Genomic DNA, 24,505 nt, shown 5'->3' with positions numbered 1-24,505 from the left:
GTTGATGATAAGGTTGCATTCCTGCCCATGTGGGTCATGTGTCTGCTTGGCGATGAGATCATCTTGTAGAGCCTTACCTCATTTAAAACAGAATACACACATGCACGCACATTCATGCCTGAAAAGACGCCGCACCTCTCAGAGTTTCCAGGTTTGCCATTATTACTGTGCACCTATTCAAAAAGCCCAGTGTGTAGCTACAAGAGAAAGACACGCACACATGCCTAGCACCGGAATGCGACACCCAAATCTGGCAAACGTTTATTTTTTTTTTGTGTGTGTGTGTGTGTTCTGTGTTTAAACCTACCAGCGTACGCCAAAATTCCTACATTGGCTATAAATAACACTGTAAGCTTTTCTTAATTTTATATGAATTACTGATATTAGCAATTAAATGACAAAAGCCACAAAAACAATTTTTAGAAGCTGGTTTTATAGTGCGGGTTTTCCAGGCTCCCAGCAGTTCTCTACTCTCAAATTTACTCACTTGGCAGAGACTTTTCTCCAAGAAGGATTGCAGTACAAGCATACAGCTGTGCAGTTCATGGTTAAGGACATTGCTAAAAGGCTTAACAGTGATTCACTTGCATCCTCTTGATGACTCATTAAATCCCATTCTGCTCATTCTTTTTACCTTGACCACTCAGAAACTGAAAAAAGCTAAACATGAGGAAACCTACTATCCATCCATCCATCCATCCATCCTCTGTTCCAATTCCTCTGACACCCTACACATGGTCACCTTGAACCTGGAGCTTATCGCATGAGACTCTGGGCAGCTGAAATACTAATCAACTAAAAGGCATGAAAAAATATTCAAGTGTTTTTTTAGCAGCTGTTCATCATGAAGACCTTGGATCGATTTGTGATGAATGATTGATTCGCTTATATTTCTAAAAGTTGTGCAGTTTGCTTACTGCCCCATTCAGCTACATAGTTACTGTGTAACCTCGGCTTACAAATTTTCACCTTAAGGATTGAAATTTTGCAAGAAATTTGCCTCGGCAAACGAACAAACTGAACCGAACACCGGCTAAGTTGCGCGTACGTCTGGAAGCCGTTCAAAACTTGTTTGCGTCAGTGGAAAGCCAAGCGAAGTGAGTTTTTATGTATTTTTTTCAGTCAGCGAAAGCTGTTTCAAAAGAGTCAACCCACGATACCAACATTGCCTTCAGCATGCGTTCAAAAGCTAGGTGATTTTTTCGGGCGTTTTTTTTTTGTTGTTGTTGTTGTTGCCACATTGGTGGTGTGGGTGATCTGTTCAATTTATAGCCCGAGCTTGGTGGCACGACTTCCTGTGAGGACCCTTGACATGGAATGCTTGGCTTGGGTCATTTCTTTGTAAGCAGCCATACAGTTTACATACGCTTCGTATTGGTCATATTTTTGGGTGGCTGGAACGGATTATTTCTTATGTTTCTCAGTACAAATTTTCGTCTTAAGAGCTCTCCTCAAGAACAGATTAAATTGCCGAGCTTCCACTGTATTATTGCACCAAGTGGTACGAATGAGAACTACAGTATACGCTTATAGAGGCCCGTTGGGAAAGGTATTGCCCCAAACTTGCCCCATGCTTGGGGGAGGAGCAGGAACCAGCAGTTTTTACACCAAATTGGGGTCCTGTTTTAATCATTTTAACATTTCTGTTCCAAGATATCATGCAGAGGGGAAGGAGGATTAGAGGATTACGGTGTGTAAAACGTCTACCTTGTATTTCTACCTCGCACCTTGTTTCCTACCCAAAGGCTAAGATAGAAGAAGAAAATTGTCTCCCTTTTTACACAAACCTTCGTGTGAGATGAAGTTGGGTTGAAACCTGGCAACCCTGACAACCACTAGTAGTGGTGACAGGAAGTTATATATTTGCAGAATAATGTTTTCAGGTTAAAAAGCTGCGGTATAATGAATTATGCTTAAATTAAAAATTGTTCTTTTAGCAATATTTGCAATTCCTAATACTCAATCTCAGTTTAATTGCAATCCAATATCAGCATTTTATTGGTCAAAACCCTGAATGCACTCACAAATATCACTACTGGAATAAACCCTTTCCATTGACCACTAATTTGAACACAGCACTTCTGATGTGCACGGGTGGTTTTGTCCTGCTTGGAAAAATGGGGAAAAATTGCAACTTAAGCATCGAGAGCTTTCTGCCAGGACTCTGCGGCAAAAAAAGACGAGATTTTCTCGATCCCTCCCATTCTCTCTCTCTCTCTCTCTCTCTCTCTCTCTCTTCCACCTATGTACTTGTGATTGGCCGCGTCCTGAATGTATGCGTTTGCTTGAAACTTCACTGAAGGTTTATTCGAGTAAAATTTATGGATAACAGAGACTCAAACTACATGCCAAAACTGATGTCAAGTGCAGAAGAAAGTGTGTGTGTGTGTGTGTGTGTGTGAGCTTGTTCCTCTGTACTGAAGGGACAGAATGTTCAGAATCTCAGAGCCAGGATACGTGTGGTAACACCACAATGATATGGTTTCTGATTGGAACTTTTTTTTTTTGCCCAGAAAGTGTGGAAAAAAAGCAGGGATGAAGCAGAACGAAATTTCTCGTTAGGATTTTGTCGGTATTTTCTCAATTACTGATTCATTACTGCTTCCTCACTGATGTACTGCACACTGTGCAACAAGTGCGTTTATTTTCTGCTCAACAAAAGTCCTGCATCTTAGAAGGAAATATGTTGTTTAGCTACCTGATGGTCTATAGAACAATACCCTCACTTTATTAGAAGCATTTCTGCACTTACTCATTTATGGAATCAGCCAGTCGTGTGTATGCAGCTACAAGTAATGTTCACATCAACCACTGTGGCAGGTTGATGCTTTGTGTGTTGTTGCGTAACTGTTGAGCTCCTGGGATCTTCATTCACATCAGTTAGAGTTTCCTCAGAATGGTATAATAAGGATGAAAACATCCAGTGAGCTGCAGTTCAGAATAGCCACACTGCTTCGAGCTGAAGGACAGACTCTGATGACCACTCTGTACAGTCGTGTTGAGCAGCAAAACATCTCAGAATGCACAAAATGTCCACCTCGGGTTCTGTTGGGTTCAGGCAAGAACAGAAAGCAGATGCTGCAGTGGATACAGACTCACCATAACTGGACAATTGAATGGTCTGATGAATCATCATTTCTGCTGAGGCACACAGATGGTAGGGTTCGGTTTCAACAGCATGACTCAATGCATCAAACCAGCCTTGTGTCACCAGTACAGGCTGGTAGAGGTGGTGTAACGGTGTTTCCTGGCACACTTTGTGCCCATTCAAAGCCATCAATCATCACTTGAGTGCCACAGCCCCAGTATTGTTGCTGACCGTGTGCATTCCTTCATGGTCACAATTTCCCATTTTCTCCTGGGTGGAATCAGCATCATGATGGGAAATAACACAGTCGTCACAAACTGGTGTCACGAACATGACTATGAGCCCGGCGTTCTTCAGTCACCGGATCTTTATCCAGTAGAACACCAGTGGGATGTGGTAGAAAGGGAGATTTGTGGCAGCATAATGCAGTCATGGCAGCATGGTCCAGACCAACACAAGTAAATCTTGTGGAATCTATGCCATGCCATTGAGGCTGTTTTGAGAGTAAATGGACGTATAGGAATAGTGGTGAGTGGATGCAATAGTATTGTGATTGGTGAGTGCATACATGGCCAGATTGATGGGAAATCCAAGGACATCTGTAGTTCAGTGGTTAAGTTGTTGGACTACAGACCGGAAGGTTCTAAGGTTGAATCCCAGGACCACCTTTTAATGCTCAACCCTCAACTTAACCCTCAACCTCTTAGCATAAATGAGATGAATGTAAGATGCCCTGGATAAGGGACTGGCAAATGCTGTAAATGACCTTAGGGGAAAAGTCTATGTATCTCTATTTAGATTCTCTCATTCAACTCCTTAACCACTCAAATACAATGTGAAGCAATTCAATAATAAACTCAATGCATTAAATCTTTGGCCAGATATGTGAGCTAGACCAGTTGGGTGATGAAGTGTGTAAAGGAGTAGGTTAGTCAGTGTGCCATGAGTATGTTAGAAACTAAATAAAGGCAGCTAGCAGATTTGAAGACGGACAAACTAAAAGCTGTTCCTTCCCCTTTGAAAGCGACTGTGATTTTATGATTTTTATGGACCGTAAAGTATTAAGGGAATAGAGCGACCATGAGAAATCGCACATTTCCATCTGGTCTTTTGGTCTACCGGCTAAACCGAGAGCCCTCGAGGCAAGGAGCATACATAATTCAGAGAGGGCAAAATAAATTGCCAGGTCAACTGCAAACGATTTCTACCACTAGAATTGTTGATATGTTGTTGAGCCAAGCTACACTATGCTAAGGAGCCTAAGGAGTCCTGGCTGTATGAAGTTCTCCTGGGTGCTCTGTGGTGCAGTTTTATAACAAAATGGGCTTCTAGAATGTTCCAAGTGTTCTGCAGAACTCATGTACCCGAGCTTGTTCTCACATTCATCTCACACTGTGGAAAAAATACAAAGGCAAGGCAATATTTCCTATTATTTTCCTTTTCTAGATTCTGTGTGGTGATGTTGAAATCATAGGCTACAGTAATGTTTATAAAAATTGAGCATATTTTAGAAATATTCTTTTAGTTACATGTACAAATTCTCCACTCGAAAGAATTCGAAGGCAGCCGTCTTTCTCAAGTTTCACTCCAGTAAAACAGTCCTTTTTTTTTTTTTTTTTATTTAATGAATTAATAAATACATACACCTCACAAATTATGTCCAAAACTCCAGCAAGCTGCCCATATTTACTCTTCTCTATCCTGATGGGTCAGAAGGTTTTGACCAATTTTCTGTAACAGGAAACCAAACTGAAGCCTGAATATGGAAAAATGAATAGTCTATAGAGTAATTTGATTTTTCGTACGTCACTGTTTCTATAGTAACCACGTACACACAGGATGGTATTTTTATTATATACCAAATATTTTATTAACAGATACAAAAAAAAATGTCACTGTTGCTAGGGTGAAGCTTTTTGTGAAATGTTTATTCTGAATTTTGGAAAGGAGTCTCCATTCTCAGCTTTTTAACACACCAAGGAGATTTGCAGTTTCTCAGCAATGGTGTTTTTTTTTGTACTTTTTTTTAAAAAGGATTTATTTCATTTTTTCATTTTATTTTATTTTATTTTATTTTATTTAAAGCCTCCTGACTTAAGCTATATATTCTCAGCTTTTTTTTTTTTTTTTTTAAAAAGGATTTTAAAAAGGATTTATTCTATTCTATTCTATTCTATTCTATTCTATTCTATTCTATTCTATTCTATTCTATTCTATTCTAAGCCTGCTGACCTAAGCTATATATTCTCAGCTTTTTAACACACCAAGGGGATTTGCAGTTTCTCAGCAATGGTGTTTTTTGTACTTTTTTAAAAAGGATTTATTCTATTCTATTCTATTCTATTCTATTCTATTCTATTCTATTCTATTCTATTCTAAGCCTGCTGACCTAAGCTATATATTCTCAGCTTTTTAACACACCAAGGGGATTTGCAGTTTCTCAGCAATGGTGTTTTTTGTACTTTTTTAAAAAGGATTTATTCTATTCTATTCTATTCTATTCTATTCTATTCTATTCTATTCTATTCTATTCTATTCTATTCTATTCTAAGCCTGCTGACCTAAGCTATATATTCTCAGCTTTTTAACACACCAAGGGGATTTGCAGTTTCTCAGCAATGGTCTTTTTTTTTTCTTTTTTTTTTTAAATATATCTTTATTTTATTTTATTTTTGTTTTGTTTTATTTTATTCTAACCTTCTAACCTAAGCTATATATTCAACTTTTTAACACACCAAGGGGATTTGCAGTTGCAATGGTGTTTTTGTTTTGTTTTGTTTTTTTAAAGATATCTTTATTTTATTTTATTTTATTTAAAGCCTGCGGAGGCAGTGATTGTTTATAGCTGTTATAACCTTAGAAATGTTTTTCATGGATGTTCCACAATCTTTATATTACTGTAACAGTTTGTAATTGTTTAAAAAAATTTTTTTTAAAAAAGGTCATTTCTCCTTTTATAGAAAAAAATAATCAGCTTCTGGGTGGTAAATGTAAATGGACTTCATTTTGTTCCGCTTAACAGTATATTAATTCTTATTTCTCAACCATAAAAACTGGCAAATTATTATAATTTCCAGTAAAATGACTCGAGAGCCACTCAGTAACCTTCAGTCAGCTGTGGTTCCAACAAACCGGCAAAAAATATCTAAAACATCTCGTGTACATTTAAGGCAAAAACCATGTAGTGACTCATTTGATGACTAGTGATTTAATAATTATTATTTCCTGGTTTATTTTTGTCCAGTGTGTCTAATTCTCACAAAATTCTAAGGAGGTGAACTTTTCTTTCCCTTCTTCATAACTCTGAAATTGTACACGCTCTCTTGACTTCCTGTTTGCTGGCTCGTGTGCATCAGTTACTTTGTTTGCACAGAGCAGAAGAAGGAATGTTGGTACGATGGTTTGTGTAACGTAATATTTTATACATGATTGTTTAGCACAGAGCTAATTGATATAATGGGAACCAGCAGAACTGCTTACCAGAAATCTGGGTATTTGTCAGTCGCACTTTCTATTGCTGGAAGCACCCCTGCTGTGAGATGATGGCTAGAGGGGTGTGTGTGTGTGTGTGTGTTTGTATGAAAGTGTGTATATGAACATGAGACTCTGAAAAGCCTTTTTCCCCCCTTTTTGTGTGTATTTTTTCTGCTAACAAGCAATGACATGAGGATGTGACCGTACCAGTGACCCTTCTACTATCTATCTCAGTTAATGCAATGTAACCTTTTTAATAATAATAATAATAGTTCAGTTAGTATTTTCACCTTGCTTAAGACTAAATAGTGATTGATTGTGGAAGGTAAGAGAGAAAGATGGAGACAGTTTATTGTGTATGTTAAAGAGAAAACATTGAGGTATGTAACTGCTCATTGTGAAGGAGCAGCCATGTGTGCAAATTGTCCATTTTGTCCTTCATTCCTGCTTAATGAAGAGCTTAAATACAAGCAGGCGTGCTGAGTTCCTAGTCACCCACCACACTGCTACTTGTGAGTGTGTGTGTGTGTGTGTGTGTGAATGTGTGTGTGTGTGTGTGTGTGTGTGTGTGTGTGTGTGTGTGTGTGTGTGAATGTGTGTGGCATGGCCCACTTGACCTGATCTGCTTTAGCATGCTTGCCTAACTGTACGAAGCCGGTAGCTGGGTTTTTTTTTTTTCTTTTCTTTTTTTTGGGTCTTGCTCAGCAGTTTCCTCCCTCATGACCAGGTGTGTGAGTGTAAGTGTGAGAGAGTGAGTGTGTGTTTGTGCGTGAGAGAGAGTGAGTGTGTGTTTGTGCGTGTGAGAGAGTGAGTGTGTGTGTTTGTGCGTGAGAGAGAGTGAGTGTGTGTTTGTGCGTGAGAGAGAGCGAGTGTGTGTTTGTGCGTGTGTGTGAGTGTGTGTTTGTGTGTGAGAGAGAGTGAGTGTGTGTTTGTGCGTGAGAGAGAGTGAGTGTGTGTTTGTGCGTGTGAGAGAGTGAGTGTGTGTTTGTGCGTGAGAGAGAGCGAGTGTGTGTTTGTGCGTGTGTGTGAGTGTGTGTTTGTGTGTGAGAGAGAGTGAGTGTGTGTTTGTGCGTGTGAGAGAGCGAGTGTGTGTTTGTGCGTGTGAGAGAGCGAGTGTGTGTTTGTGCGTGTGAGAGAGCGAGTGTGTGTTTGTGCGTGTGAGAGAGTGAGTGTGTGTTTGTGCGTGTGAGAGAGTGAGTGTGTGTTTGTGCGTGAGAGAGAGCGAGTGTGTGTTTGTGCGTGTGTGTGAGTGTGTGTTTGTGCGTGAGAGAGAGCGAGTGTGTGTTTGTGCGTGTGAGAGAGCGAGTGTGTGTTTGTGCGTGTGAGAGAGCGAGTGTGTGTTTGTGCGTGAGAGAGAGCGAGTGTGTGTTTGTGCGTGAGAGAGAGCGAGTGTGTGTTTGTGCGTGAGAGAGAGCGAGTGTGTGTTTGTGCGTGAGAGAGAGCGAGTGTGTGTTTGTGCGTGAGAGAGAGCGAGTGTGTGTTTGTGCGTGAGAGAGAGCGAGTGTGTGTTTGTGCGTGAGAGAGAGCGAGTGTGTGTTTGTGCGTGTGAGAGAGCGAGTGTGTGTTTGTGCGTGAGAGAGAGCGACTGTGTGTTTGTGCGTGAGAGAGAGCGACTGTGTGTTTGTGCGTGAGAGAGAGCGACTGTGTGTTTGTGCGTGAGAGAGAGCGACTGTGTGTTTGTGCGTGAGAGAGAGCGACTGTGTGTTTGTGCGTGAGAGAGAGAGAGCGACTGTGTGTTTGTGCGTGAGAGAGAGAGAGCGACTGTGTGTTTGTGCGTGAGAGAGAGAGAGAGAGCGACTGTGTGTTTGTGCGTGAGAGAGAGCGACTGTGTGTTTGTGCGTGAGAGAGCGACTGTGTGTTTGTGCGTGAGAGAGCGACTGTGTGTTTGTGCGTGAGAGAGAGCGACTGTGTGTTTGTGCGTGTGAGAGAGCGACTGTGTGTTTGTGCGTGTGAGAGAGCGAGCGAGTGTTTGTGCGTGAGAGAGAGAGAGCGAGTGTGTGTTTGTGCGTGAGAGAGAGCGAGCGAGTGTGTGTTTGTGCGTGAGAGAGAGCGAGCGAGTGTGTGTTTGTGCGTGAGAGAGAGAGAGCGAGTGTGTGTTTGTGCGTGAGAGAGAGAGAGCGAGTGTGTGTTTGTGCGTGAGAGAGAGAGAGCGAGTGTGTGTGTGTGTGTGAGAGAGAGAAAAAGAGAGGGAGAGTGTGTTTGCGTGAGAGAGAGTGAGTGTGTGTTTGTGCGTGTGTGTGAGTGTGTGTTTGTGCGTGAGAGAGAGTGAGTGTGTGTTTGTGCGTGTGTGTGAGTGTGTTTGTGCGTGAGAGAGAGTGAGTGTGTGTTTGTGTGTGTGTGTGTTTGTGCGTGAGAGAGAGTGAGTGTGTGTTTGTGCGTGTGTGTGAGTGTGTGTTTGTGCGTGAGAGAGAGTGAGTGTGTGTTTGTGCGTGTGTGTGAGTGTGTGTTTGTGCGTGAGAGAGAGTGAGTGTGTGTTTGTGCGTGTGTGTGAGTGTGTTTGTGCGTGAGAGAGAGTGAGTGTGTGTTTGTGCGTGTGTGTGAGTGTGTTTGTGCGTGAGAGAGAGTGAGTGTGTGTTTGTGCGTGTGTGTGTTTGTGCGTGAGAGAGAGTGAGTGTGTGTTTGTGCGTGAGAGAGAGTGAGTGTGTGTTTGTGCGTGAGAGAGAGTGAGTGTGTGTTTGTGCGTGAGAGAGAGTGAGTGTGTGTTTGTGCGTGAGAGAGAGTGAGTGTGTGTTTGTGCGTGAGAGAGAGTGAGTGTGTGTTTGTGCGTGAGAGAGAGTGAGTGTGTGTTTGTGCGTGAGAGAGAGTGAGTGTGTGTTTGTGCGTGAGAGAGAGTGAGTGTGTGTTTGTGCGTGAGAGAGAGTGAGTGTGTGTGTGTTTGTGCGTGAGAGAGAGTGAGTGTGTGTGTGTTTGTGCGTGAGAGAGAGAGAGCGAGTGTGTGTTTGTGCGTGAGAGAGAGAGAGCGAGTGTGTGTTTGTGCGTGAGAGAGAGAGAGCGAGTGTGTGTGTGTGTGTGTGAGAGAGAGAAAAAGAGAGGGAGAGTGTGTTTGCGTGAGAGAGAGTGAGTGTGTGTTTGTGCGTGTGTGTGAGTGTGTGTTTGTGCGTGAGAGAGAGTGAGTGTGTGTTTGTGCGTGTGTGTGAGTGTGTTTGTGCGTGAGAGAGAGTGAGTGTGTGTTTGTGCGTGTGTGTGTTTGTGCGTGAGAGAGAGTGAGTGTGTGTTTGTGCGTGAGAGAGAGTGAGTGTGTGTTTGTGCGTGAGAGAGAGTGAGTGTGTGTTTGTGCGTGAGAGAGAGTGAGTGTGTGTTTGTGCGTGAGAGAGAGTGAGTGTGTGTTTGTGCGTGAGAGAGAGTGAGTGTGTGTTTGTGCGTGAGAGAGAGTGAGTGTGTGTTTGTGCGTGAGAGAGAGTGAGTGTGTGTTTGTGCGTGAGAGAGAGTGAGTGTGTGTTTGTGCGTGAGAGAGAGTGAGTGTGTGTTTGTGCGTGAGAGAGAGTGAGTGTGTGTTTGTGCGTGAGAGAGAGTGAGTGTGTGTGTGTGAGAGAGAAAAAGAGAGGGAGAGTGTGTGTGAATGTCAGTGAGAGAGAGAGAGAGAGAAAGTGTGTGAGTGAATGTGTGTGTGTGGGGGGGGGGCATATTTCATAATTACTGATTAAAACAAAGCAGACTGCGGTACTGTGTGAACTAAATCATCCTCCTCCAATACAAAAAAACATGATAAACCTGATGATAAACAATATCCTTCATAGAGAACATGAGGGTCGTATAAGCAAGCATTAATAAAATGAGTACAGGCTGGCAGATTTACACAAAGTGCTTCGTCCCTGTTGTCGTCATCTTTCAAGGACACAAGGACAGACTGAGAGGGATGGTGTGAAAGCGAGACGGAGAGAGAGAGAGGGGGTGGTGAAGAATCAGCCCTGAATGTCGCTGAGATGGAATCCATAATCTCCGTATCGACGCTGTTCTTTCACCACTCCGATTACTGAGCAGGACGAGCTCTCCGGTTGTAACTTCTGAAAGACCCTGGGAGCCTCGCCATCTTCTGTTTCACTAAACCAAAATAAATCTTCCGATCAAAATACTTGTGTATTTAAAGCTCTCTGATTTCGAGCCAAAAGCATACCCATGCAGTGCTTAAGTAGCTTTCTTTCCACTGTTCTATGTATAGCAGCGTGTTTCTGTGGCCACTCCACAGACGTTCCGTGATCTTCCAAGTCTGCTCATGATTCTTGCTCGTTGCTTGCTGAAGATGCAGCCTTGAAAGGACGAGGCCGGTGTTATGGAGATGTGCTGATGTCAGTGAAAATGCGAGCAGGAAATCGATGCAGTTTTATTGCAGGCTTTGAGCGGCCGCTGGCTGTGGGCCTCCATGCGCACTTCCCGTTTTCTTCCAGTCCCTGGAGATTCGGAAAGCTGGAGTAGTGAAACCTGACATGAGAGATCGATTATTTGTGAGGTGGAGCTGTGTTGTGATGAAGAGTTGATCAGAAACATATTAGAAAAGCATCTGAATTGAATTGAAGTCGATGAAATTTTGATCTGAAATCTATAGTCGCTTTTTTTAAATGACATGGAAATCTATTAAAGGGACTTCAGATGTTGTGTACAGGCTTTGTTAGCTTTATGTGAAGTAAAACTTACACAATTCCAGCTATTATTGTTATTATAAGTGTTAAAACGTAGCATTTGAATGAAAGGGTGTCTAAAATAGTAATGATGATATGCTGTGTGATGGACAGACAGAGTGACAGTGAAAGTGTTAGATGGTCTGTACCACAACCAGAACATTTTTATAAAAGAAACCAAATCTTTTTCACAAGTATAGAAGAATCCTGCTGTTTGGATGCTAAACATGGGCCTGTGGAAGGTACACCTCACCCATTACAAATATGACGGTGTTATATAAGATTGTTCTTCAGGTGTACGCCTGAATGTAACCCTAGTGAATATGTCTACATAAAGACAACTCGGGTTCATACCAAGATGATGATTGAGATGTGATATAACAAAGGGTTAGATATTGGTCATCCTCCCTAAACTATAGGCCTTTTCAGTTTTTCAGGTGTGGAGTGTTTTTCATTCCTGAGAATCATCTAGCCTGAGTATTGAGTATTGTGTTGTTGCACTAGGCATACATCAAACCCAGTCTATACAAACAACATTGTTATTATTAAATAGTCTAGTTTATATGAATGTGAATAAGTAAATACATGCCAGCTGGCATTTAAGCAGTTGTCAGTGACTGTTTTATGAGGATTGTATATAGATTTGATTTGTATTTGTGTAGCCCAGCTGATCTCCTGGTTTGTCCAGGTAGATTCCCACAGGTTCTAACTACATTTATGTTTCTTTTTTTTTTTTTTTTTGTCTTGTAGGTGATAATTCCTCCAGCACATTTGCAAGAATCAAGCAGCAGGGAAGTTGGACTAACCAGAGCATCAAGCAGCAGCGAGGACAAGGTGTGCACTCCTCAGAGATCGAGGACAACAGTTTCCCATCCTTCCTCTGTAGGCTTTCTAGTGCAATAAGACTTGACTACACAAATGTGTACCCTTCCACAAAGGCAGCACCTAAATCTTACTGTAGCTTAGTATCAGATATCAGTATGACTGAGTTCAAAGACACAACCAACCGCCATCTCAGGCACAAACTTCAAAGTCTGGGGCGGCGTCTAGATGAGCTCGAAGAGGCCACAAGTAAGCTCCAAAAGGCTGAGGATGAGCTCCTGGACCTCCAAGACAAAATCATCCAAGCTGAGGGAAGTAACTCCTCCTTGCTTGGTGACATTGAAGCACTTCGAAAGCGAGTTCTTAAAATTGAGGGGAAGGATGAGGAGGTGAGAAAAGCAGAAGACCTTTGCCGATTGATAAAGGAGAAGCTAGAAGAAGAAGAGAACCTTACTAAGGAGCTCAAAGCGGAGATTGAGCGTCTTCAGCTCAAAATGACCGATCTGGAGAAGCTAGAGGAAGCATTTGGGAAGAGCAAATCAGACTGCACGCAACTTTGCCTGAGCCTCAATGAAGAAAAAAATCTTACTAAGAAGCTCTCCGCTGAGCTAGAGTTCCTGAAGACCAGAATAAAGGAAATGGATTCTTCTGAGGCATCTCTGACCCGGGCGGAGCAGGCCCTGACCACTGAGATGGAGAAACTAAAAAGCCTCACTCAGACATTTGTTATGGAGCGCAAAAAGCTCCTGGAAAAACAGAGAGAAGATGAGAAGATCATTCTCAAATTAACTGAAAAGCTTGAACAACAGAAAAGCAAGGTCGGTTCGTTAGATCATAGCCTCAATGAGTCCCATGAACTTATTATTGAGGACGACCTCTCGGCAGGCCTTAGTAGCAAACTGGCACGAAAGAAGAAGCTCTCACAGGATGTTGGCTTGAGAAACAAATCGGAGAATGAAAAAAACAGCCTAGAAGGGCCAGAGGACAACAAGATAAAAGACCTTACACAAGAAGTAGAGAATCTTAAGAGCCGCCTGAAGCAGCTGGAGATGGTGGAAGAGAACCTGAAAAACACAGAATCAAAGAATACTGAGCTTGAGGAAAAGTTTCAGCAAGAGAGGAGTCGCAACCAAGTGCTGAGTGACCAACTTGAGCAGCTGAAGGTTCAGTTTTTCAGTAGTAATGGAAGCCTGGTTGTTTCCGGTACGCCAAACGTTCTTGAGAATGGCAAAGCTGAAACTGAGGAGATCAACATACGGGGTGGCTTTAGGCACGACAAGAAGGCTAAGGTTTCGGCTGCCACTGAGGCAGTTAACCTTAAGTATAAAAAAAGAGACAATTCACCACAGCAACCCAAATTTAAGAGTAAAGATCTCAGCCAGGCAGCAGAGAAATCCCCTACACGGAGGGCCCTAAGTCCTGCCCATAGACCTAAGAAAACTGGGTTGAAAACTGGATCTTCAAATACTGCTGACAGTGGGCTAAAGGATGAAAACACTGTTGAGGAGAAACTTGGAAGTGCCATTCAGGCCATAAGTGAGAAAGTTTCTGTACTTAGCCGTTATCCTCCTGCTGCCCGTGACCAAAAGCCTGGAAAGGTATCCGTTAAGCCAAGTAACACTGAAAACAAGAAAGCAAGTCAAGTTGTGTCTCCACCAGAAAAGGACAGACTAACCAAAACAGAGTCTTCAGGTCCTCCACAGGAGGTAACGACAGTGGTAAGTCTTTCCCAGGCAAATGGATCTTACACTGCCTACAGATCCCATGTAACGTCATCTGGTGTAACTGATCATGGATCAGAAGGTCACTCGTCAGCCTCTGAGACGGAATCTGTTGGATCGAAGCGCTCAGTGGGCGAGCAAGACACTACACCTGTTATATCCGTTGTAAGTGGCAGAACAACCGATTCCAAGCATTCAAGGTACTCGCGATTGCCAGATTCTCACTCAGGTGGATCTTCAACAAGGAGCTCTTATGATGAGGAGCAGCACAGGGCCCTAATGATGGAAGGTGGCTCTCAGGAACCTTTTCAGACGTCCACTGGAATTGAAATCCAACGTGTGTGCAGCCCGCGTGAGGCTTTATGCTCTAAGGTACTAATCAAGCCAGCCATCATAGAGTATGACCGGAAGGAAATGATGTCAGGAGGGAGCATAGAACCAACACATACCAATGAGAAACCAAAAATAGCCACCAAGCCTAATAAGATGACCAGCAGCATTACTTTCTACCCCAATGACCCCAGCTCTTCTCGAACCAGCAGTCGAAGCAGCAGTGTTTCAAGTGAACCTCCATCCAAGGAACGACACACTTCTACCAGCAATATTGTCATTGGGCCAAACCCTGAGCTCAGAGGCAGCATCACCATACCATATGAAATATCCATCCCCAAGAGCGACATCACTCCATGGTCTGCTGATGGTGACACTGACAACTCGGATGTCCTGGAGACAGCTCGTATACAAGCAACCATTCTGCCCCGGAGCAGTTTTCAGTCCCCGGAAATAGGCTCTGAGCTGAATAACAGTGAGTCTAGCTTTGATGGCAGTGAAAATATTACTACTACTACTACGGTCATGCGCCGGAGAAGCCAAAACAATGACCACTGCTCATCCCAGGAAGATAATGTGCCAGAGATGAGGAATGTGACCGTTAGAAGTGCATGGAGGAATCGAGGGGCAGTAACTGTGGACCAAGTTGGTCAAGGACCAAGACATGATGGTTTGGAGGATGAAACAGAACACATCACAACATGGAGAGCATACAGAGCTACCACTGTCCTGGACACTGAGGAGAATTTGACATCTCCCAGTGTCACATCACGAGTTGGAAAGCCAAGCCCAGCGGAGAGGTACATGCGGAGGATCAGTAGTGGAAATAATGCTAGAGATTCTCTAGAGTCCTCGCGCAGAAACAAGACCGTGTCCCCCATAGATAGCAGTTTTCAAAGGATCATCCCTCATGAGCCTGTCTGTGCCCAGCAACTGCAACCAAGAATGCGAAAAGAACTTCTTGTAAGTATCCCTTATGATGATGATTTTTTTTTGTTTGTTTGTTTGTCTCTTAAAGCTTAAGGCTTAAAGTTTTTTGGACTCTGATTTTTACTGTAAAGGGTTTTTGGAGGTTTGCATCTTGTAAACCATGCTTTTATGGTGCATAAATTTATTTGATTACCCTAGAGAGGGTTTTCCATGGCCTGTTTGTTTTAGAAGTCTTGCTTCAAAGACTTGCTCCATCTGCCTCTAACAAATGGCTTTAGTTATTTCATATGCTAAAAATGAAAATAACAGTACAGCCTTCTGCTTAATTTTAATAATTGTATATCCATAAAAGTTAATGACTGCATATTTGGTTATTCGGTCTGCATTTTTCTACTGCAATTAAATTTTTCTTTTGTCAGATGCACATGCGAATATGGGTGATGAAATATAGGCAACTAATTCAGTTAAACTTCAGCTGGTCAGCTTTACTGAAGATCAGCTCAGTGTTTCAGCCTGTAGCTGTGGAAGCATCAGGTGAAATTCAAACATTGTGAAGATCCTTGTAGGCCGCAGCCACATTGATTTGTGGTCAGGATGGTTGTGATCACAGTGGTAATGCATGTTAATGTAATAATCTGATGGTCAGTATAGATAGTTGCAAGTTTACCAGTAAATGAAAATGTCAAATCTTATTCTGTATTTAAGTTGCTCTGGACTTTATCAAACCTTATCAGGCAAGCTTCATGTTTGATCAGCCGTATTTTTTTTTTAATTGTCTGCACCGAATTTTCTAGTTCTGCATGGTAGCATGAGACAGAGGGGCAGTGAACAAACAGCGTTGGTGTCAAACGCACCAATTAAACACCCCAACATTTAAGTAGCTGATGATAGCTGTGCTTTGCTGTTTACATAAGTTTGGATTTATTACATGGTCCTGCTTTAATGTCACATGCGACCAAACACACACATTTTGTTGTTTCCGTAGGTTCCCCTTTAACATAACTTGGAAATAAAAGGGTTTGAGGAAGTGATAGGGCCACAATCCAAAGAATTTGAATATTCAAACTCACTTATTGGCTGTTTGATGATCCTGTGGTGATATATATGTAGATGATAATTGTAAATAAAGCTTAAAGGAATGCGTGTGATTTCAGGTGACCGGGGCTAACAAGTTTCGTTCGGCTCAACATTTTTTCCCATCCCAAACTTAATGTACTTTACTAAATTGGCCATGAACATAATAATTGCGTGTTTTTCCTATTTAGGTATACTAACGTAGTGAGCGTTAGAGATACTGTTTGAGCAACACAACCCATGTTACAAAATAATGTTTGCAGTAAAATTTTACTTCCTGCAGCTTTATTGTTTATGCATCCAAGTTGTATAATATTAAAATAAAGGGGTAAAATAATGGAGAAGTTACAGGACATACTGGGCTTCATTTACAATAGGAAAAATTAACATTAAGTTTTCTATGTTAAAAAATTGCTTATTTAGGTTTATGCTATATTTTATATTCACAAGGTCCCCAAATTAAAACCGAGGGCTAGAGGAAACATGCAATGTAGGTTTCTTTTTTCTTTTTAATAATATAATTATAAAAATAGGTTACATATATATATATATATATATATATATATATATATATATATATATATATATATATATAATATATATATATATATATATATATATATATATACACACACACACACTATATTGCCAAAAGTATTCGCTCACCTGCCTTGACTCGCATATGAACTTAAGTGACATCCCATTCCTAATCCATAGGGTTCAATATGACGTCGGTCCACCCTTTGCAGCTATAACAGCTTCAACTCTTCTGGGAAGGCTGTCCACAAGGTTTAGGAGTGTGTTTATGGGAATTTTTGACCATTCTTCCAGAAGCGCATTTGTGAGGTCACACACTGATGTTGGTCGAGAAGGCCTGGCTCTCAGTCTCCGCTCTAATTCATCCCAAAGGTGTTCTATCGGGTTGAGGTCAGGACTCTGTGCAGGCCAGTCAAGTTCATCCACACCAGACTCTGTCATCCATGTCTTTATGGACCTTGCTTTGTGCACTGGTGCACAGTCATGTTGGAAGAGGAAGGGGCCAGCTCCAAACTGTTCCCACAAAGCTGGGAGCATGGAATTGTCCAAAATGTCTTGGTATGCTGAAGCATTCAGAGTTCCTTTCACTGGAACTAAGGGGCCAAGCCCAGCTCCTGAAAAACAACCCCACACCATAATCCCCCCTCCACCAAACTTTACACTTGGCACAATGCAGTCAGACAAGTACCGTTCTCCTGGCAACCGCCAAACCCAGACTCGTCCATCAGATTGCCAGATGGAGAAGCGCGATTCGTCACTCCAGAGAACGCGTCTCCACTGCTCTAGAGTCCAGTGGCGGCGTGCTTTACACCACTGCATCCGACGCTTTGCATTGCACTTGGTGATGTATGGCTTGGATGCAGCTGCTCGGCCATGGAAACCCATTCCATGAAGCTCTCTGCGCACTGTTCTTGAGCTGATCTGAAGGCCACATGAAGTTTGGAGGTCTGTAGCGATTGACTCTGCAGAAAGTTGGCGACCTCTTCGCACTATGCGCCTCAGCATCCGCTGACCCCGCTCCGTCAGTTTACGTGGCCTACCACTTCGTGGCTGAGTTGCTGTCGTTCCCAAACACTTCCACGTTCTTATAATACAGCTGACAGTTGACTGTGGAATATTTAGGAGCGAGGAAATTTCACGACTGGATTTGTTGCACAGGTGGCATCCTATCACAGTTCCACGCTGGAATTCACTGAGCTCCTGAGAGCGACCCATTCTTTCACAAATGTTTGTAAAAACAGTCTGCATGCCTAGGTGCTTGATTTTATACACCTGTGGCCATGGAAGTGATTGGGACACCTGATTCTGATTATTTGGATGGGTGAGCGAATACTTTTGGCAATATAGTGTGTGTATATATATATATATATATACCCAAAATGCTGACTAAATGCATCATTTGATTCATCTGATGGCCCCAATTTTTAGCATGACAAGTCTTTAAACAGTACTTTCTGGTCCATAGTATTTAAAGTCTAACGAATAATAAAGAATAATACAGTATCATATAAGCATTTAGTACTCTATCTGTTGTCCCCTACTTGTGAAGCAAGGTTCACTCGCCGAAATTTGTCTTACACGCAATTCTCCAAACACTCTACCCACATGGCTCGATATCTTTCTAACACCGAGGCTGGAATAGTAGCACTGCCACATTTTGGATGTTCTGGCACCATGACGAGCACAAGCAAAGCAGAAAAAAAAGACAGAGGGTTGTTGAATTTCAGGGGGAGTGCAAAAAATTTAGAAAAAAAAAAAAAAAAAAAAATCCCAAGAGGACCTACAGATCCGGCTTTGTGCTCGGGTTGAAGCTTACGGAGAAAATACAGCCTGCCAAAATGGTATGCTTCTTCGGATACAGGGTAATTGTAGACCAGCAGTGTTCAGTTTAAACTAAATGGAGCCAGACATTTGTGTTCTTCATCAAGCCTGAAAAATTTGGGTTGGTTTTAGAGGCTGCTTTTTTTTTTTCTTTTTCTTTTTTTCTTCGCATGGCAAGCTTACACTTGTAAAAAGTCGAATGTTAAACTGGCCTAAGAACCAAGGATTTGTTTGAGCCTCTCATTATCATTGAACCGTTAATTCTGTTTAGGTTAAGATGCAACTGACTGTATTTTGTGACCTGCAGCAGTGTGTGAAGTTCTATTCATTTCTAAAGCACACAAAAGCAGCTTTGCAGAAATACAGCGGTAGATTTGGATCAGGTTTCTAATGAACAAACCAGCGGGTGACGGCGTAATGATAAAACTCCCTGAAACATAATGAGGATGAAACCTTGAGAGGAAACAGACTCATCTTCTAGGTCACACTGGATTTAGGAATGCATCACTGCCATGTTTTTCCAGACCAAGTACTTTTCGAAACTGACACTGAGGTCAGTAACTTGGTCTGTATTAAGCAGCTCACGTCTGTTGGTTGCTAGCGGTTACTACATGGAGAGAGTTTTGTTGTTTTTACTCGAGAGAGTGAGGGTGACCAGTCTGTGGGAAATCTTTAGATGTTGTTTGAAGAGCTGTTTGGACATCTACGGGAAGTTCATCCCGCCACCTAGGTCAGGGATAGGCACTGTCGGTCCTGGAGAGCCACTGCCCTGCATCGTTTGGCTTCAGTTCTAATCAAACACACCTAAAAAAGCTAATCTGTATCTTCAGAATTACTAAGGATACAGACAGGTGAGTTTCTTTCAGCTAAAATCTGCAGGACAGTGGCTCTCCATGACCGACGTTGCCTACCCCTGACCTAGGTACAAGAACAGAGAAAAGTCTTGATGTGTACCTTCCTTACACCCTGAGAGTTGGTGGGTTCAATCAAGCAGTGCTATAAGGGACTGAACGAGCACCCGAGTGGCCTGTCTGAATAGAAATGGATGAATCCTTCTGATATTGTAAAAGAAAAACCGACATAAGCAAGAACAGTTTATCGTCCATGGTTACCTCAGAGTTGTGTGCAGTATCAAAAATAAGAGCACTTTGACATGGTGCAGTTGTCGCTCTATTGTTTGAAGACACTGTTTAAATGGTGCAAGAACTTTTATCAGGTTACTTGTGTAGTATGATCTTGTTGTTTATTCACAGAGCACAGCATCTATTGCCATCATTCTTTTTTTTTCTTGCCGTAGTGACATGGTGGAACCTCGGCATACGAATTTAATTCATTCTGGAGGAGAGTTCTTAAGGCGGACATTTGTATTGCGAAACAAATTGTCCCATAAGAAATAATGTAAATGCAGATAATCCGCTCCAGCCACCCAAAAATATTACCAATATTACCAATTTCCAAGGGTCCTCAAAGGAAGTCATGCCACCAAGCTTGGGATAAAAATAGAACAGACCACCCATGCCACCAATCTGTCAACAAAAAAAACGCGAAAAAATCACCTATCTTTTGAAAGCATGCCGGAAGCAACGTTGGTATCGTTGGTTTACTCTTTTGAAACAGCTTTTGCTGACTGAAAAAAAAAGAGTAAAATTCGTAAACTCGCTTCGGTTGGCTTCACTTGGCTTTTCACTGACGCAAACAAGTTCCCAGATGTACGTGCAACTTAGCCGGTTAGCAACTTAGAAACTTCGGTCCGGTTTGTTCGTATGCCGAAAATGCTTCATCTTCTATTCTTAAGGTGTAAGGGAGGGCATTCGTATGCTGAGGTTCCAGTGTAAATGATTACAGTGATATATAAAAGTTGTTGAATGAATAAGAGTCCTATCATGAGCACATCTTTAGCTTTCTACATAAGAGCTGTTGCTATACAGCATCCAAGTGAGAATATCTACTGAATAAAAGGTGAGACTTGGGAAATGCAAGTGTCTTATACATCATATACATGTTTTATACTGAAATCTCCATCTAAAGAAGCAGGAGGCATTGAGCATGGCTCTTCTGTGTGTGTGTGTGTGTGTGTGTGTGTGTGTGTGTGTGTGTGTGTGTGTGTGTGTGTGTGTGTGTTAGTCACCACAATTGCCCCGAAACTGGGTGCTGTATTTGTATGCATGGGTTTGTTCCTGCTGAGCACGAATCAGTTTCACCACTCAGGAATCTGATTTACTCACAGTAATGTTTCCCTGTATGTAAGACATCGGGTTGTCTGGAAAAGTCATTTCCGCTCCTTTTGGAACAAAGACTAGACTCGGAGAATGCCAATGCCATCTGTTTTAAAAACCAGAATGACAAAGGAAGCAGTGGTAGTGATGAATCGTGGTATATATGGTTGTGGCTATTGAAAGAAATTTACACTCGGATCGTTTTAACGTTGGATTGTTTAAAAATACGGCGTGTATTATTTGTCGAGTCACTTAAAATGTTTTGGGATATTAAAATAGTCTGTGTGCTGTTATTTCGGTCATTGTGGTTGGCTTTTAATATTAATTTACATTTTAAGGGGAAGTCGTTTGCCACCAGAAATATGAAACATTTTCGGTTTTATTTTGCTTTTTATCTGATGGCTATTACATATGACCACATATACAACTTGACAGAGGATTCCTTTTATACAGCAGCAATGTGGCAACAATTACATATAGTCATGTCGTCATTTTTGTCTGGTTCAGTTCAGCTGACAATTCGAACAAACCCGAATTATTGACTCTTGTAATGTCCAGTCTGGACAAGTACGTCCAGTTTTTACATTTGAAACAGAACTAACACACTGGTCAGAGTACATTTCAACTACCAGTAATTTATATCTTCTTATTATTTAAAAAAAAAATTTGGCTTTTTTTTTTTTTTTTGGCTGTTTGAAGACACATCCTTTGTTTTTGGTATTTAAAGTTTCATTTTATTTTTTATAAAATTGTTGAAATTCTTTAGTTTTCTTTAATATAAATTATGTACTTGCCTATTATTATTATTATTATTATCATTTATTTTACATTACTTTGATTTAATTGTAATAATTGCTTGTTTTTCTTTTCATCAGCTCTGATACATGTATGGAAAGTGCTCTATAAAATAAAATATTCTTTTAGTGTTAGCTGTAATATAGTAGTAGTGGTGAGCTAAAGAATTGACAACATGCACACGAACACAGAGTTCTCTGTGTTTAAGACCAGTTTTCTCAGCCGAGAATTCCAGACACGGAGTATAACAGTGTTATAACGAGCTTATCTAACTCCCTGAAAATCGAGGTTGCCAGATTCCAGCAAGATTCACACACTTGCTAAACACCAAAATGACATCAGTCCATATAAACAGGGCAGCATCTTGAAAATATAATCAATTTATTATTTTTAAATATTGCCCTGTATTTTGCAGGTGGATCTTGTTGCTCTAAAATGATATTCTTTATCATCATTGAAAGAAATTTAGTACAGCCATAAAAAAAAACCCATTTTTCTCAATGTGCCCCACATTGAGACAGCAGCTGCATCGCTTCCCATGTTTGTAGAAGATTCGGCTAATTTTCTGATCTTTTTTGGAATGTAACCCACCCAAAACTAAAGTAAATCTGATCAATTATTAGGCGGTCGGCTATAAACAACAGTTTCCCGAATTTGGGAACGAATTATTTGTTTTGAAACATGCCTAATCAGTCACATTAGATAAAAGATGGAAAGCTTGCCAGAAAATTCCACGAGCATCTGTTTCAGGAGATTTGTTCTGCGAACTGTGATTGAAAAATGACCTCTTTTTTGCTTTCCCCGTAGCGCAGTTTCCGAGTTGACTCTTGTTCTGTGAGACTATCGGGTCAAAAAAATACCTTTTGGACATTAAAAGTTTAAATCTGAATATGAAACAATATTAATAAATGGATAGCAGACAAGCTTTAGGCTGGTGATGAGATTCAGAAGGTTAGTCTGTAGCAGTGTTAACACTCAGTTCACAGGGAAGCCAAATGGATCTCATCCAAACAGCTTCAGTCATTTCCTGCTCCCAGTCCTTCCTGTGTCAGACAGGAAGTTGCCCGGTTGCGCCTGCCCATTTGGCAACCACTGCGTCGTAACTGGTTTCCTGTGCCCCATCACCCCCTCCCATTTTCCCATCGCCTTGGCCTCAGGGCCTATTATGTGCGATAATTGTAGATCTGCACCAGACTGAGAGCCTGGCACACACTGGTTCCTTGTGTAAATCACTGGGTTGGCTGTGGATCTTTGGCGAACTTCTTTTTTAACCCCAGCTTATTATTATATAGTTATTCAGCTTAAAGCATTTTCCAGTGGGTTGTTTAATTATGTGGAGGTTGAACAAACCAGAAGAATCAATTTTGCTCAGATTTGGACTTGGCAAATGGACCATTAGGTGTCAAAGCATCTTGAAGTATTCAGTTGGTGCTTCTCATGGGGTTTCAGGGACACTGTCAAATATGGGCATGTTACTGGGCTCAAGTACAGATGATGATTATTCACCAGTAGTGGTTTGGGTTTTAATGATTCCAAATTGAACGTATCTGCCCTTGGTTGTTTCTCCAGGCTGCTGATGAGAGCGAGCCATCAGTGACCACGTGGAGGAGGCAGTCAGCGGGCGACGTGAACTCGTCTGACCGGCACAGAGGTCGAGGGCAGTGGACAGGCAAGGCTAGAGCCGGTGACGGGAGTCGCCCCTGGAGCAGCCATCAGCTTGACAACTGACACTGTGCTCCATCGCTTTTCCACAAAGGTGTGTATCTGGCAATATTTTTCCACAGGGAAATATCAGACTTTCTTTCAAACTCATGTAGCATCATTCATTTTCCATTTATATTTCTTTTATATTTTTGAATACATTTTGTATATTTATATTTCACTTATATTTTCTTTGTGAATAATCAAGTTCTATCTTAGCTGCAAAAGTTCTCAGCTTCCCTTTCTGGTAAAGCAAATAAGCTGCATGTAGGTTGCCAGAGATGTTTAATTTAAGCATCTACACCACCACCGTTAGCACTTAAACTAATGTAAAATCAGGAATATGAAAGAGACTGAAAAAGTTAATAGCATTTACTTGATAGCACTAAATTTAATGTCATGTAGCATAAACACGGGACAGTTTTTTTGTACTGACATAATAAATACATAACATAATAAAACTAATAGGAGTCTAGCATATTGTCTAGAGGCAAATCTTTCCTTCAAATCATCCGTGTTATTCGGCTGATTACAAAATAGCACTTGCTTCAGAACTTTCTATTAGATTGCATTTTATTTATTTCACCTTAGTTGCTACTTAACGAAGCCAGAGTCAAGGTTGTGAAGTGTGCCCTGTAGAGAAAATGGTTCGAAGGATAAGCTGACATCTGCTTTACAGCTCGCTTTGTTAATTCATAACTTTATCCAGTTATCAGTTTAAAAAATGATCCTCAAGATGATGACAGGTGACAGATTTCCTCCCAGCATGCACAGCTCAACTCTGAATAGGTCCCCCTGGTGTAGTTAAATGAATTAAGATTTTAATTGTGTGCCTGAAACTTGCTTCTCGTTCTGCACAGGTCCCATGTGAGACGTCGAGCTGCACTTGAACTCCCCTAGCTCCTCCCACACCTCCCCTGGCCTCACCTGACCCTGGCCTCTCCCACAGCTGCCCTGGTGTGTGCCCGGGACTGGACACTTGCTTGAAGAGAGGGGATGGGGGGGGGATTGGAGAAACAGGGGGGGCAGTGCTGCTGAGATTTGACACAGTTAAGGGTGGATCCTTGTATCATCTCTACTCTGGAAGTGATGTTGGACACCTGAGCTTTGGGGCTATGTGTTACAGCCAGGAGCATCCTGTATCTCATAACATCTGTGCTTGTAATGGTTTTTTTTTTTTTTTCTTTCCTTCACATGATCAGGAATTTTGTCGGCATCTTGCCCAAGCCCAGGATCGTCATGCAAGCGCACAGCTTTGCACATGTTCAGATATCCAGCAGGAAAGCGCCCCTGTTCATGCTCACAAATGATCTCTTTTCTATCCATGCTTTTGTCTGTATCAGCCTTCAAAGTGCCAAAGTGTCCCTTTTTTTTCCCCCC

General features: G+C 41.8%; 1 protein-coding gene across 3 annotated transcripts in view; it reads left to right on the top strand.

The window, feature by feature from the left end:
• The window catches only part of luzp1 (leucine zipper protein 1), a 55,795-nt gene that overhangs the window by 26,562 nt on the left and 4,728 nt on the right, over positions 1–24,505 (top strand). For all 3 annotated transcript variants that reach the window (XM_058399447.1, XM_058399448.1, XM_058399449.1), the window contains 3 exons: positions 11,929–15,014; positions 22,994–23,180; positions 23,986–24,505. The exon at positions 23,986–24,505 is cut by the window's right edge and continues 4,728 nt beyond it. In XM_058399447.1, the coding sequence (XP_058255430.1) occupies positions 12,159–15,014; positions 22,994–23,152 (3,015 nt within the window). In that variant the 5' untranslated portion in view covers positions 11,929–12,158 and the 3' untranslated portion in view covers positions 23,153–23,180; positions 23,986–24,505. The remainder of the gene's footprint in view (positions 1–11,928; positions 15,015–22,993; positions 23,181–23,985) is intronic.

Source organism: Hemibagrus wyckioides, linkage group LG09 (assembly GCF_019097595.1).
Source record: "Hemibagrus wyckioides isolate EC202008001 linkage group LG09, SWU_Hwy_1.0, whole genome shotgun sequence".
NCBI lineage: Eukaryota > Metazoa > Chordata > Actinopteri > Siluriformes > Bagridae > Hemibagrus > Hemibagrus wyckioides.
Note: the sequence above shows the minus strand (reverse complement) of the source record. Positions and strands in the feature narration are given on the sequence as shown.